We start from the raw sequence: 14,654 nt of genomic DNA on the forward strand, positions 1-14,654 counted from the left end.
AATGATTGGCCATCTCCAAATAATCACTCTTTTTATGCTTGTTTATGAAAATTTATTCCAGCCTTAGTTATTTGGGCCTTATGGTGGGAGAGGAATAAACGTATCTTCAAATAACTTCATTTAGATTTAGGAAGTATGTTGAAAGGTTTAGAGAGTTCAATAGTTATGTTGGGTGGATATTTTGCAACTGACAGTTTTGGGTAAAAATTCAGTCGCAAAATAGGATGACCAGCCACAGCGTGTGAGACAGAGTCTCTCCTATCTTAAAGGGAAGGCTCCCCCTTCTCACTGTACCTTGGATCAACTCAAGGTAAGCAAGAAATTGAGAGATTTATAAATTGGGTGTTACTATTATCCTTTCTTCTTAACTTTCAAGAAAGGATCCACTTATTCGTAAGGCGAATAATGGGCAAGGTGAATCTCTAATTACACTTCTATCACGAGCTGGAAACAGTGATACCGATAAATTTTAACAAACTCAAAGGCTAGCCAAAACGTACCGGTTTGGCTCTAAGTCCTATTGTACTTCTATGTGGTAAGACGTTTACAATTAGGGCACAAAGACTCCTAAAAGTAATAACAATCTAACTATTTTGCAAATTAAGATGAAAATACAAGCTACAGACAAAGTTTCTAGCTATGGATTCTCACAGTTGTTCCTGGTCAAAGCTCAGGATTCAATTGTTTCTTAACTCTTTTCTATCAATCACAAGATACAATAACAATAACAAAAGATAGTACGAATCAAAGGTAACTTGAATGAATTATAGACACAGCTTACAATTCACACAAATAACAATTTCACTTAATCAAAGTTAAGTCTCAAATGCTCCTTTGTATTCACTTTCTCTCAAAATAGTGCTACACAAACAAAGTTTTGCTAGCACAATTTCTCCAGAGCTCTCTTTTATAAAGATAATGATGATTTTACAATGAGGGGGACACTCCTTTATATAGGCAAAGAAGTTGAGAAAAAGGGGGAGGAAAAAGTGGGAGCAACTCAACCAACTTTGACCAAGTCTAACTACAGAAATTAAAGGCTTACATGCAACTGCACATGCAACTTGCATTATATCTTTTACATGCACATGTAACTCGCATTACATGTAATTACATTTTTTCATGTAATGCATCTTCTCCAACTACAAACATGAAAGAAGAAGAAAGAAAACGAAAGAGAAAAGAACAATTCTGAAAGGCCTTGTACTTGATGATGCAATCTTAGATGATAACAAGATTGGGAGTTCATGTATCTTGTACTGCTGCATTCACGTTGATAACCATAGTGTTGCGTCTTTTGACAACCTCTAGCTCTCTTTGATGAATTGTCCATTATCATGTGGAAACTTTATGTGATCCATCTTTTCTCGCTCAAGTTGTCGTGAATTCTCCTTTGTAGATCAGCACAAACTGAAGTCTTTGACACTTTGGAAACCTTCTTGACTATGTTTGGATGTACACTCGGAACAACTTTCCATCAGCACCTTTAACTTATTATTTTTTTTTTTTTGAAGTAAAGTGCTTGGCGCATGGGAATGCTTGTAAATGGGGATTGCCGATTTTCAAAAATGACTTGAATGTTTTCAAAGCTTTATTGAATGAAGCATGCATATATGTAAATGCAATATGTAACGGAAGGTGAAAAAATGAGGCGTAAATGCGAATGTGTATACTTTACATGCATATACGGATGTAGATGGAGGGTAACATGTAAAATATGTTATGAGGTGGAAACATGTATTTATTCATGTAAGTGCGAATGCGTATATGAAGATGGAAATGAAACAATGGAGGTGAGATAATGAATTATATAGTCACTTTTGGAGGAAGAAAGAAGTCAAAATTCACGGAAAGTGAAAATAACATCGTTTTTGTCTTTTCAAAATATGACTTTTGATCAAAATCGGACCTTTTAGATGCAATTACACGTAAAGCATTTCATGTAATCGTGTCATGCGAATGAAAGCGAAAAATGAGATGGATGAAAATGGAAACGGAAAATGGGATTACATGCATGTGCGGATGGCGAATGAAGTGAAAAACATGTAATCGCATTTGTCGGATGAAATGTGAAATGAAATGATAATGCTTTCGCATGTAGTGAAGGAAAAACAAGTTTTTGGGAAAAAACTTGCAACTTCTCCAAAATGGAGAAAAACCGGCAACAAGCACACAAAAACAAAACAAGAGAAAAACATACCTTTGAAAATAACTCAAAACATGCCAAGATGTAATGCATTCCCAAAGATGAAATTCGAATTTGGAACTTGGGGAAGAACCAAAGACATCAAAATGAAGAAAAATTTAATATTTAAAGAAAAAATGCACATTCTAAGGCAAAGATTTTCACAAATGGCATCCATCCAACGATTTCAAGCATCAAATCAGCAAGGATAAGCATGAATTAAAACATAAGAAAGAAGAAGTCCACTTACTTGATGAATATGTGCCAAAAATGAAGGAAAAGATGCTCTTTTTTTGAAATTTTCTTCAAAAATGATGAGAATTTGTCAAATCTTCAAAATTTGAATGATAGAGGGCAGCAAACAAGGAGATTATTATGCAAGATCACAAAACGTGCCCTAAATTAGCTGCTCATTGCCACCTTTTAAAGATTTGAAAGTTCTTGAGCCGTTTTTATCAAAACAAGCAAAAAACATGATCTTCAAAGTAAAGTATTTTGATGATTTAACACCAAAATAATGATCCTCAACCAATGTAATCACCTAAAAAGGTAAAAACGACTTGATCTCATGCAAAAACGTGATCAAACTTGGCGGATTTATGGATTTTTATGCAAAAAACGTGCCTTAGCTTGAAGTTTGAAACATGCTTTTGGGTGCAATAACTTGATTTTTGATGAGGGCAAAATGATCACCTCTCCAAAACATGATGAATGCAATTGATTTCATTCAAATCCATGAAGAGAATCAAAAGTTATGATCAAAATAGGAGGTTTTTGGAGCAAGAACATGTTTTCTTCACATAATAGGACATTTTTGTGTTCATTGCATATTTTAAAACATGTAATAAGGTAAAATATGACCTTTTTGATGCAATTGCATGTTTTAAAATATGTCTTTGGTTATAATCTCACTTTTTGAAGCCCATTACATATTTTGAAATGTGTAAGTCTCCAAAATCTCACTTTTTGGAGTCACTTACATATTTTATAAACATATCTCACCTTTTTCATGCATAAGCATGAAAACTCAACTTTTCATGTCATTGCATCAAAAAGGTCCACTTTAAGAAGCCTTTGATGTAATGACTTGAAAAAGGTCCTCAAAATGAATTTTTATATGCATTAGCATGAAAAGTTTTCACTTTTTATAATTTTTTTACATGCATATGCATATAAAATGTCCACTTTTAGACTTTTAAGTTATGCATTTCACTTATTTTTATAAAAATGTCAACAATATCGGTCAAAAGTAATATTTATGTATTATATTAATCAATATAAGTCATAAACATTAAGTTAAAGTGACATTTATATAAGTATTTGATTTAAAAATTTAAAATTTAAAAAGTAACTATAGTCACTTTAAGTGAAAAATTTAAAAGTATCTTAACTTAAAATTATAACATAAAGTGCACTATAGTCACTTTAAGTTATAAATTTAAATGAAAAGTAACTTCAAAACATAACAGAAAGTGAATAAAATGTTATATCTTCAAAAAGTGAATGTCAAAATGAAAATATAACATCATATTTTTAATTCGTGCTGTTGCGCCTAAAATGTCCACTTTTGAGGCACTAAAACGACCATATCTCTTGACTGACGACTCCGATTGACCTCTAGGTTAGACCGAATCGAAGGGGAAAACGGAAGGCATAAGATGAGCGAATTCAAAGGACCAAAAACAAGCAAACACAAACTCAAAAGCAAAGAATGGACTCTGAAGGCTTCAAAAATCAAACAAAGGCTCGACAGAAAGAAAAACAAAAACGACTTGACGAAGGCTTTCAATAAAACAATTTGATATTCGAATTGAAATGGATCAATCGATCAACATTAAGAAATTGAATATCAAATTCAAGCTTAGAGAGACACGAAACTAGCTTGGAAAAGTTTCGTGCTATTACCAACATTTTGTGGTGACAAAATGCAGGACAACAAGTTGAAGTGGTATTGGCCTATGTGAAGAAAACTAATGAGCATTTAACTGTAACTGGTTGGGATATCTTAATGTCAAACAGATGGTTCAACTTAATTTCCCCTAGTTATAACTTTATTATCTCTGGGCCAAGTGTTAAATCAAATAGACAAAAAGTGAAATGGATTCCCCCGAAGAATGGTTTCTTGAAATTAAATTTTGATGGTTGTTCAAGAGGTAATCTAGGAGCTTCAAGAATAGGGGTGTGTATCAGAGATAATGAAGGCAGGGTGATTGACTTATTAGCAAAAAAAATTCCATCAGGTACTAATAACTATGCAGAAGCAATGGCTCTTTTATTTGGAGTTGAAATGGCTTTAAAAAAGAATTATGCACAGATTGACATAGAGGGTGATTCAACATTAGTGATTAATGCTTGTTTATAGTGACAAGTGGGTAACTGGAAATTTGGGTACATCTTACATCAAGCTTGGAATCTAATAGATAGATTTAACTCTATGATATTTTCCCATTCTCTAAGAGAAGGGAATCAGGTAGCAGATATTTTATCCAATTTGGGGTGTGATTTACAAATACCACACATGGTAGTGAGTACATTTGATGTCATTCTATTTCCTAATCTTTTTAAGGCAATCGAGAAGGATAAAATTAGTATTTCATAATCCTTGATATGTATTGCAAATATGAGGGATTTCAAGTAAAAGGACATTGACATCATTCGGGCATATGGTTTGTTAATTATTATTGAATCATTTGTGAAAAGTGAGATAGGTTTGGTACAATGCATGTTAAAAACAAGTTGATGCATAATCATATTAACGACTTGCCTGCGCATTTAGTATGTTGAGTACGAATTAATGTCAGTTTTGAGCTGGGCTAATTGATGATAATGGATACTCTCATGTGCGAGGAGATTGATTTAAGAAAGTCGAGTTTTGTATTTTTTCACTTCTTCCCCAAGAAATCTGAAAGTGAAATCGGCAGTGATTTCTCTTTTCTTCAGGGTGATGGAAGGGAACGCTTTGTTCTTCAGGGTGATTGGGAAATGCTATGACAGGGAAATCCTGTTTTTTGGTTGGCTGTCCACTATCGATTTGGAGGAGGTTTTCAAATTTGGGTGTCCAAAATGTCGTGAAGATGTCATGGGTATCTTGGGATCCGATTTTCTTTATCCAACTCTACTGAGAATGATTATGCCATCGCATGTGGTCTCCTTGTTCTTAACGTATATCATGGATATCATTTCTGATTGTGAAGTTGCTGTTTGTATTTTGGATAGGGTAATTTGATACAATGCATTTGACAAACCAGTGATTATAGAGGAGTTAAAGGAAATATGATTTGATGTTGGGTTTAGTACTAGTCGGGGGTGTCTTCCCAAATTTGCTGCTTAGAAGGGATATAAGATTTCTTAGTTTCCTGTTAAATTTGAAAAGTATAGTATTAAACAAGGATCTTGGCCTATTAGATGACATTCTGTGCAAACACAAAGAACTAATGTCATCAGAAGAAGCATATTTGATTCGCGAGAAAGTGATGTTCATCAGTGACTTATTTCTTCATGGGCATGATATTCCATGCTCTCTATAGATTCGGGAACGAGTTGGTTTTCCTGTGGCCTTTCATGAACAGGGTCAGGTAATTTGTTTCAAATTGGTAATCCAATAGCTCGCCTGCATTTGATTGATGATGACAATCCGACCGTAATAGATTGGGAACCAGTAGTATAGTTCGAATTGGAGTGCTCTCTGCATTTTTTCAATGGTCTCAAATTTTTGAAGCGGATTGACTATTTTTAGTTGCAGGGTGGAGTGGCTACATTGTGTTAACTTGTAGATTACTCTTTTTTGGGACCCTTAGGGGTAATTTTTTGACTTTTGATACTTGTAAATTTGCGAATATTTTTGCGTTGTTTTTGTAGCAATGAAGGGTTGATGTAATGGGTTGGGTAACAACTTGTGTACAAATATGATGTAAATAGCTCAAATATTATAGGGGCTTTTGTTGATGGATACTTTGAGATGGGTTAATTGTATAGTACTTCAAATTGCTTTGTATCTAGTGACGATTGAAGGGTTTCTCACTGGTTCTTCCCTTCATGAACCATTGAACTAGGTTTTATATATATATATATACATATCAAAGTGGTATACCACTTTTTCGCCAAAAAAAAAAAAAAAATTTAAAAACGTAGAAAGTTTACTAAACTAAAGTGACTAGATGTCTAAAACATATTTAAATTATAAAAAAACTAATTTACCTTCAAGAGCTCCAATTTCGAGAATTGTCTAAATATGGCTTGTGCCATATGGTAGTTCACGACGAACATTTGGATCTCTTATACCTCTTCATACATTTTTTTAATCCACTCAATCCTAGTACCAATTTTTTGCAGCATTAAGTTGATTGAGTTCACAACACAAGGTGTCCAAAAATTGTTTAGAGCGCTCCTCAACCAATAAACTTGCAACCTTGTAATTCTTGGCATTGTCGATTACTACTTGAACAACATTTTGAGGGCCAATTTGCTCAATGGCTTGGATGAGAATGTTTGCAATGAAAGGACCATCCTTCACCTCTCCTTCACAATCCACAACTTTCAAAAATATTGCACCTCTTGTAGACATTGTAATAACATTCACCGAAGGATGATTTCTCGCATCCTTTCATCCATCGGATACTATTCTCACACCTATTTTGATCCATAAATCCTTGATGGGATGCATGGAAGTTTCTATACTAGAGACTTCTCTATCCAATAAAGTGGGGTGCACCTTTTCTTAACTAGGGCGCTTGAACCCCTTTGGAGCCTTATTAACTGCTCTCACCATTTGTTGCGGATCGGTGAGAAAACAAAATGAAACACCAATCCATTTGTATAGACACGACTCACTATGGCTTGCCAGGCAATGTTTTTAGCTTCATTTTGAAATGATGTTTCCAAGGGCCCCATTACTCCCTTAAATACAACTAGTTGTTGAGGTGCACACAAGAATCAATGACCCTTTGTGGGTGGTTCATTTGGGAGTGGAAGTTGAACATATAGATGATGCTCTTGGTTTTTTAAAAGCCTAGGATCTTTGCAATGGATGAGAAAAATTTGCCCTCCCAGCAGTTTCATCTGCTTGTATTTGTTCACAATGTGTTTGGAATGAGGGTTTTAGGTAGCACTCCATCAGCTCTTGAGTTCCATGTACAAAATTTAATGTCTTTTTGAAGAATAAAGCACAAATGTGCTTTCACTCTACTATAAGAGCTACTACTTTCCTCTTTGCAGTGGCTGTAAATCTGCACATAACCTCCTCCACCTAACATTGGTCACAGCATTTCCACATATTTCCATAATGGGAGCATTTGTCTATTTTGAAGTGGGGGTTTCTACCGCTAGAACCACTTGCACCCATTCTTTGAGTTTAGAAAAAAGACAACAAATAAAACAAAAATGAAAAAAGCTCATTTCATTTTGTAAAGATATCACATTAACAATGTGAAAAAGGATATGGGAAGCTACAGATGAGAAAAAGTACCACCATTTATGTAGACAGTTTTAAACTAGACTTAGAAAAATCCATTTTATTTTGTAATAAAAATGTTAAAATGCAAGAAAACTTTTTAAAACAATCAACAATGAATACAAACAATTTCAAAACCCTGCCTCTTTTTCTTATCTCTGTTATTTTCATAGGAAAGGCTTCAGCACGATGAGAACCTCAGATTTGCAGACCCAGAAAATGAGTTTCTTAAGCAATGATAATCGCTGCCTACAGTCATTGCCCAACCTTGAAGTTCGAAACCGGTCAAAGGGAAAACCGGAAAAGCCAAAGGGAATACTGTCTACTGCATACATAATTTGCTGCCTACATAAAAATGTCACTGCTGTCCACACAATTCATTGCAAACTTCCATTTGACAATCCCATCCGTCGTTTTAGGCCTTGGGAGGTCGAATAGACCAAAAAGTCCAAAAAGAATTTTATAAGAAGTAAACAAAATTTGGCAATTTCCCCCAAATTCGCTCTGAAGTCAGTGTGATTCTGTCCAGGCTCGTGCATCGATTTGAAAAGTCTTCTGAATTCCATCCAACTTCAGCCAGGGTTTGAAATAACGAATATGCACTGAATTTGTCAGAACAAAAATGACTTGTACGCATACGAACTGAATTCGAATTTCAAGCAAATCGAATTTTGACTTCGGCCTGTGTAGAATGAATATGGTAACTTAGGTTGGATGCAATAATTCTGAATAAGGTGAAAGGATTATTTCAAATTAAAAAATAATATTAAAGCCTTGCCTATTTTTAAGGCACTCTGGCAACCAAATTGTCAATTTGGAGGAAGAATCTTGCATGTGAAACTTGGTAGCAGCTGTTTAAATTAAAAAAGAATTTGAAAGTCTTGCCTATTTCTAAGCCATACCGGCAACCAAATTTATTTGTATTAAGAATCTTGCATTTGAAACTTGGTAGCAGCAGTTTAATTTTCTGCCTTCATAGGAGTTATTGAGAAACACTTGGGCACCCTCCCTTAATGAGGAATCTTGCCCTTCCTATAAAGAAGGGACACTGAAGGTGGGGAGCATAAAAAAGAGCAGTAATTTTTTGAATTTTAAAACAGAAAATGAAAAAAATGAGGCTGTTTGAGGAGTGGGATGTTGGGCATCCATTCTTGGGCCTTTAAACAGAAAATTAATATAAATAAAAGAATGAAGAATAGCATGAATAAATGGGAAAGAGTGGGAATGAAAAGAGAAGAGGTGGCTGTAGGAGGTGACAAAGCTGTGGAAGGTGTAAGTAGTCAGCCATTTTGGGCTTTTGCAAAACAAGCAAGCAATTAAATGAAATTGTAGACAGCAACGGAAACCTTATAAGTGATGTGTAAATGACAGAGAGGGCTGCGTGGAGTTTTAGGTGATAGGAAAAGTAGTATGAGTTTGAAGTAGTTTGTAATTTTCAATAGAGAAACAAAAGAAAAGAAGATGCCATGTATAATGCTTGAGGGGTTTGCAGGTTATAGAGATATAGGAGCATACATTATTTTCTTTGAAATTATTTTCTAATAAGATGCAGGAAGATCAGTTTTTTTATTTATTAAGTTGGTCTTTTAAAATTTTCTTTCATCTTTTTTTGGTGTGAGATGTGTAGTTGGCTCTTAGGGTTGACTTATTTTTAGTGGGTACTTGGTCTTTGATCTGTACCAGAAAATCACATTAGATTGAAGCCTTGGGAATTTATCCTAGCTGATACATCGTATATCTGATGTCTTTAGGTATTTTTACATGTAAATCCTTTGGACTCTCAGGTTGCCATCGTACAAGCAGCAGTAGAAGTAAGCTTGGGTATTATGGGGGCTTAGAGGTGTATCTGCACCAGGGAACTTCGATGAGAATTGATTGATGACCCAGGGTCTAATCAAAGATTCCCAGAAAAAGTGGAGATATTTCCACATGAAGAAGCGTGTTAAGTGGATCAATGTGAAACTAGGTATGCTGGTTCTTGAGGGTATTGTCAAATCTAGCATGATGTTGGGCAAGTGAAGGCTCTTTTGATTTCCTCCACTTGCTAATGTTGCTGTCAACCTCCATCCCTGGATCAGTTCATGAATTTTTTTCAATGCATTTGCATTTAAAATTATAATTTTAAGGTCTCTTGAATTTTATGAGAACATAGATGTAGATCCATCTTTACTTTGTGTAACCAGATACTCCAAAATCTGCATATCATCCATTTTGTCCACATTGATGAGCTGCATGGTTGAGTTTGATTTGAATATTATTTGAGAGGTCTGACATACTAATTTTGTGGCTTATAACAACCAATAGATATGAAGCTTCATTTTATAGAACTTGTTAAAAAGCATACGGTCAGAGTCACTACTTGTGTATCTCATAAACATTCTTTTGTTTAGCATTAATTATTTGTGATCTATTTTTAGAATATGAAATATTAATAGGACATGCTTTATATTCAGGTCGTTTGTGGGAGATGGAGAGGAAAACCTCAACGCAACTTTTCCTTTCGTGGCGACTCCAGTTGGTTAGGCTTCAATAAAGTATGTTATAATACTTGATTTTGACTTTCATGCATTATGACTATTGATCTCAATAACATCTAAGTGCTAAGAGAGATGAGAAGTAATGCTATAAAGTTTCAATGATGTTTAACATGATTTGCTTTTTATTGCAGTGTTCAAATTTGGATGTAATTGCAGGCTGGTGTGAGTCGGGTAGCATCTTTGTAGCTGAAGTTGTTCAAGAAAAAGAAACGGACCAAGATGAAACCTCCAATGCTGGGGATGTGCCAGCGGTTGTTGCCTCCCAACTATCTGTGCCTTAACTTCCCAGACACCCTTAGTGTAGAGATTGACGCTCTTTATATTTAGCCATTTAGTACATGAAACAAGTCTAAAGAAAATTACAAGACTTAGCAAATGGTATTATAAAATTTGTGTGTTTTCCATTTTGCTTGAAAGAGATGCTTGCCATTTCTATATAAAACACCTTTATCATTGATTTCAATTAATTGTTGCTGAGCTTTACTACCAAGGAAAATATGACAAATGTAAATTAAAACTTTTCGTAGTATGAAAGGTTAAAATTCACATGTTCTTTGACTAGCTTCCTTTCAAACACCTCTCTCTCTCTCTCTCTCTCTATATATATATATGTGTGTGTGTGTGTGTATTCTTGTTGAAAAGAGTGAAACTAACATCAAAAATTTTAAGATATGTTTGACCTATGAAGTTTTGTGTCCTTTTTCACATTGAGTTGAATCAGAAGGACCCATAAACCATCTTCATTCTTTGGGATGAAGCTATCCTCCCTACAAATTGCACCATTGACTAAATTTCAAAAAAATGAAAACACGATGAATTTTTTTGAAATTTTCAGCATTTGATTTTCATGATTTGTATATTTTGTGATAAAAAACGACAATTTTTTTGAGAAAAATTTGATGTGTTTTTGTGAATTTGTTAAAGAATCATGTTTGGATATTAGCCAGTGCCAATTCTTTGTAGGTGGAAGGAAGGATTTGTTAGAAATAATAATTTTTTTAAAAAAGGAAAAAAAAAACAAAAGAAAAACTTAATAAGTTAGATATTTAAATAAAATAAATATTAATTATATAAAAGGTAACAAATTATTTGGAAGAAAAAAGCAATGAATGTTCAAAATAGAATAAAAAGTAATTTTTTTTATAGGGTTAGGAAATGCATTCAAGTAAAACACGAGGCAACAAATCTATCACATCATTTGTCAAAATGTAATAGGTTGACCATATCAACATATTTATGAGTTTGGAGAATGACAAGGGTGGGCAAAGCCTAAAGACGAGGTAGCAATCAAATCTATAGATTTTAAGTTGGTGTTGGGAAAGTTGGTTCCTCACAATTTTTTACAAATCAAATGTGTGCATTATATACTCCTAGATTAAAAAATTGGACATTTTTTTATTGTTGAGGCAAATGACAAAGGACAGGGCCATCAAATCTATCACGCATCTTGAGAGTGGCACATGGGTGGTGGTGCCACTTGAGGACATAATAATATAAGTTAATTATTCTAAATATCGAGTTCTACCAAATGGTATCTTCAATTTTTCTTGTAAATGCCCTTGATTGGAAAAATGAGGAGTTGGGGTCTATAGTTTAGTTTACACCAAAAGTTAGGTCTTAAGCTATCATATGGACTATATATAATTAGTTTTGGTTGATTTTTTTTCAAAATGGACAATGATAATTAGTTTTGGTTGATTTCTTTTTCCTTGAACTCCATTGTGTATAAAGTTTTTGGTCAAACACACCCAATTGAATATAATATACGTTATAATATAAAATTAGGTCAAGTTAATATTTTCAAGTGAACGTTTCTACTAAAACTCTTTGTACCACTTAGGTGCTAAGTAATGTTGGGTGTGTAAAGTCCTAAAAAATTAGTACCAATTTCATTGGAAACTCTAGGACCTATTAAAACTCATTTAAGTGATTTCAAGATTTAAGTGTCTTTATGATTGATTTCCCACATTTTTCATTTTTCCTCTTTAAAACTTGTCGCACTTTCCAAGACCAAGATCCATTTTGACATTAACATTATTAGGACTAGGTCATTCCAAGTCAACCTTGTCCTTAGACATTGCTTTGTAGTAGGCTCTAGGCCCAATGGAAAGGTTTTTCTTCTCGACCTTTATTTGTGGTCGGCTTGACAATATTGAATCTCAAAATGAGTAGAAAAGGTGATCAACTACTCTCAATTTGACATCTATTATTGTTCGCAATCATATGCAATTGATCTCATTATTTGTGAATTCAAGAGCAAGCGCATTCAAGTTAATTGTGGATTTTGATTTAAGATTTGAAGGCAAGCACAAATTTAAGATCTCCATGTCTTCCCTTTTTCAAAATCTATTCAAGCAAAGGTAATCTTCTCTCATTGATTCAAGTTTATTTCTCCCATAAAGACCAAGTAGAGGAATTCTCCAATAAGTAAGAAGATCTACAACCATTCTTCTCCTCTCTCCTATATTGAAGTGATGAAACATACATATTCAAGATCTAGGATTTGGCATTTGGAGATCAATACATTCGTAAAGACATCATTGATGCTATAACACATTTCAAGTAAGCACATAAGTATCTTCATGGGTTTATTAGATCCTCTCATCTATCCATGAGGTTTTCTCACACAAGGTGAGTAATTACATTTATCTTGTTTATGTGTAATCCTTTTTTCACAATGTTAATTCCTATATAGGGATTTGACCAAGGAAAGACCCTTCCCACAACAATTTCTCCTTTTATGCTTATAGGAGCAAGTGGCCTAGTTTTCGATTAAGATTTGCACAGTTATAGAACATGTGATAGGTCATCAATAGATTTCACCAGTTGTAGGTCTCGAGGACTAGATCAACTTTTTAGGACAAGGTGAACTTTGGTCTACATGGTCCTTTAATTCTGGATTTTTCACAACTGGAAGTTATAGGCATCTAGGATCTTGATCTAGAACCATTTCTGATTTTGGCAGCGTTGCAATGATTAAATATAATTCTGAAGCTCACTTGTCCTTTCCTAGTTTCAAGGTGAGTTAATTCTTTCCATTTCTAGCATTTACTTTTATAGATCAGATTTGATATGACATATTGTTAATACTCATTTACTTCATCAGAGGATAAGTATCTTTCATGCATTTGCATGTTATAATGACACTGTATTCAATAAGGAATGCCCAAATCTCTTTTTTACCTAGGTTGCATTAGCACCCTTTCATCCTTTTTGAGTTATACTAATCAAATTTTGTCTAAGGGAGGGTTCGTATTCTAATTAATAATAATGAAACCCCTTAGTGAGTGACCTATCTCTTTTGGCATTGATCACCATTTCTTATTGTGCATTTTGGTGAACTTGACTCTTTGGAGCATTATACTTTTTGAGTTTGTAGTTAGATCTTGTTTGTGTGATCTTTTTTGCATGCATTGTGGACTTGTAACATTGTTAAATCTGATTCGGTATCTAGATCTCATTGTTTGCATTGTACTAGATCTTACCTTTGTTGCATTGTATGTATGTCATGCCCTAATTTTAAGACAAATTTTTAATAATAATTAATTAAGGTGATATTAATAAATAAATAATGATAATAAAAACATGTATTGCAATTAGTATTAATCTATATAAAAGGAAATATTAATAATAATACAATATTCTTATAACAAATAAAAATAAATAATAATCTAATCTAATTATCAACAAAATAATATCTAAAATTACAATGGATGAATATTGATCAAATTATTTTTACAATTGATGAATAAATAAATAAAATTGACTACAAGAGATAATACTGCAGTAAGTAAATAAACAAATACATAATATAAGTTAACTAAATCTAATGTAAAGTTAAGATATATGTAATAAAGAAGTGTGACTCCTTCGAAATAGATATGAAAGATAGGAGATTTTATTTCAAAAGAAGGAAGAAGGAAAAAATAGAGGACTTAAAGAATGACTAATAAAAGAGGAAAGGAATGTGAGCAAATTAAGTAATTTTTTCAAAAGACAACAATGATGAAAAAATGTGACTCTTTGAAAAGGTTTTAATTATGAAAGGTTCTAACTTTTCAAATGGATTGTAATTATGGATGGTTGTGACTTTCTACATGGATTATGATTTGAAAGATTGTGACTTTTTAAAATGATTCTAACAATGAATGGTTGTGACTTTATAAAAAGGACTATGATTATGAAGTATTGTGATTTTTTGAAAGAGAGTCAATCATTCTATAAATATGAAGGTGAATTATGTGTATAATAAGAAGTGTACATTCAACAAGAATAAGGGATTATATATATAAACATGTTAATAATGATGAAATCATAAACATATATATTATATATTATATAAATATATACAATAGGTGTTGGTATATGTATAACTTATGCATTATTCTCTTTCTATAGTCATAGGAGTTGATGGTGTTGTATAGGGAGGAGAAGAGTAAATTTAGAGAGTATATTGGTGTGAAGTGTCATATGCAAGGTAAAT

At 33.3% G+C, this 14,654-nt stretch overlaps 1 protein-coding gene across 1 annotated transcript in view; it reads left to right on the top strand.

Annotated features, from left to right (window-relative positions):
- Positions 1-10,732, top strand: part of LOC149530903 (uncharacterized) — a 266,245-nt gene extending 255,513 nt beyond the window's left edge. Inside the window, exons 12-13 of the mRNA XM_089810481.1 lie at positions 10,088-10,168; positions 10,303-10,732. Coding sequence (XP_089666607.1) covers positions 10,088-10,168; positions 10,303-10,452 — 231 coding nt within the window. The 3' untranslated portion in view covers positions 10,453-10,732. The remainder of the gene's footprint in view (positions 1-10,087; positions 10,169-10,302) is intronic.
- Positions 10,733-14,654: the final 3,922 nt, after the last annotated feature.

Source organism: Cupressus sempervirens, chromosome 11 (assembly GCF_028749045.1).
Source record: "Cupressus sempervirens isolate cs-2001-9-10 chromosome 11, ASM2874904v1, whole genome shotgun sequence".
In the NCBI taxonomy this organism is placed as follows: domain Eukaryota; kingdom Viridiplantae; phylum Streptophyta; class Pinopsida; order Cupressales; family Cupressaceae; genus Cupressus; species Cupressus sempervirens.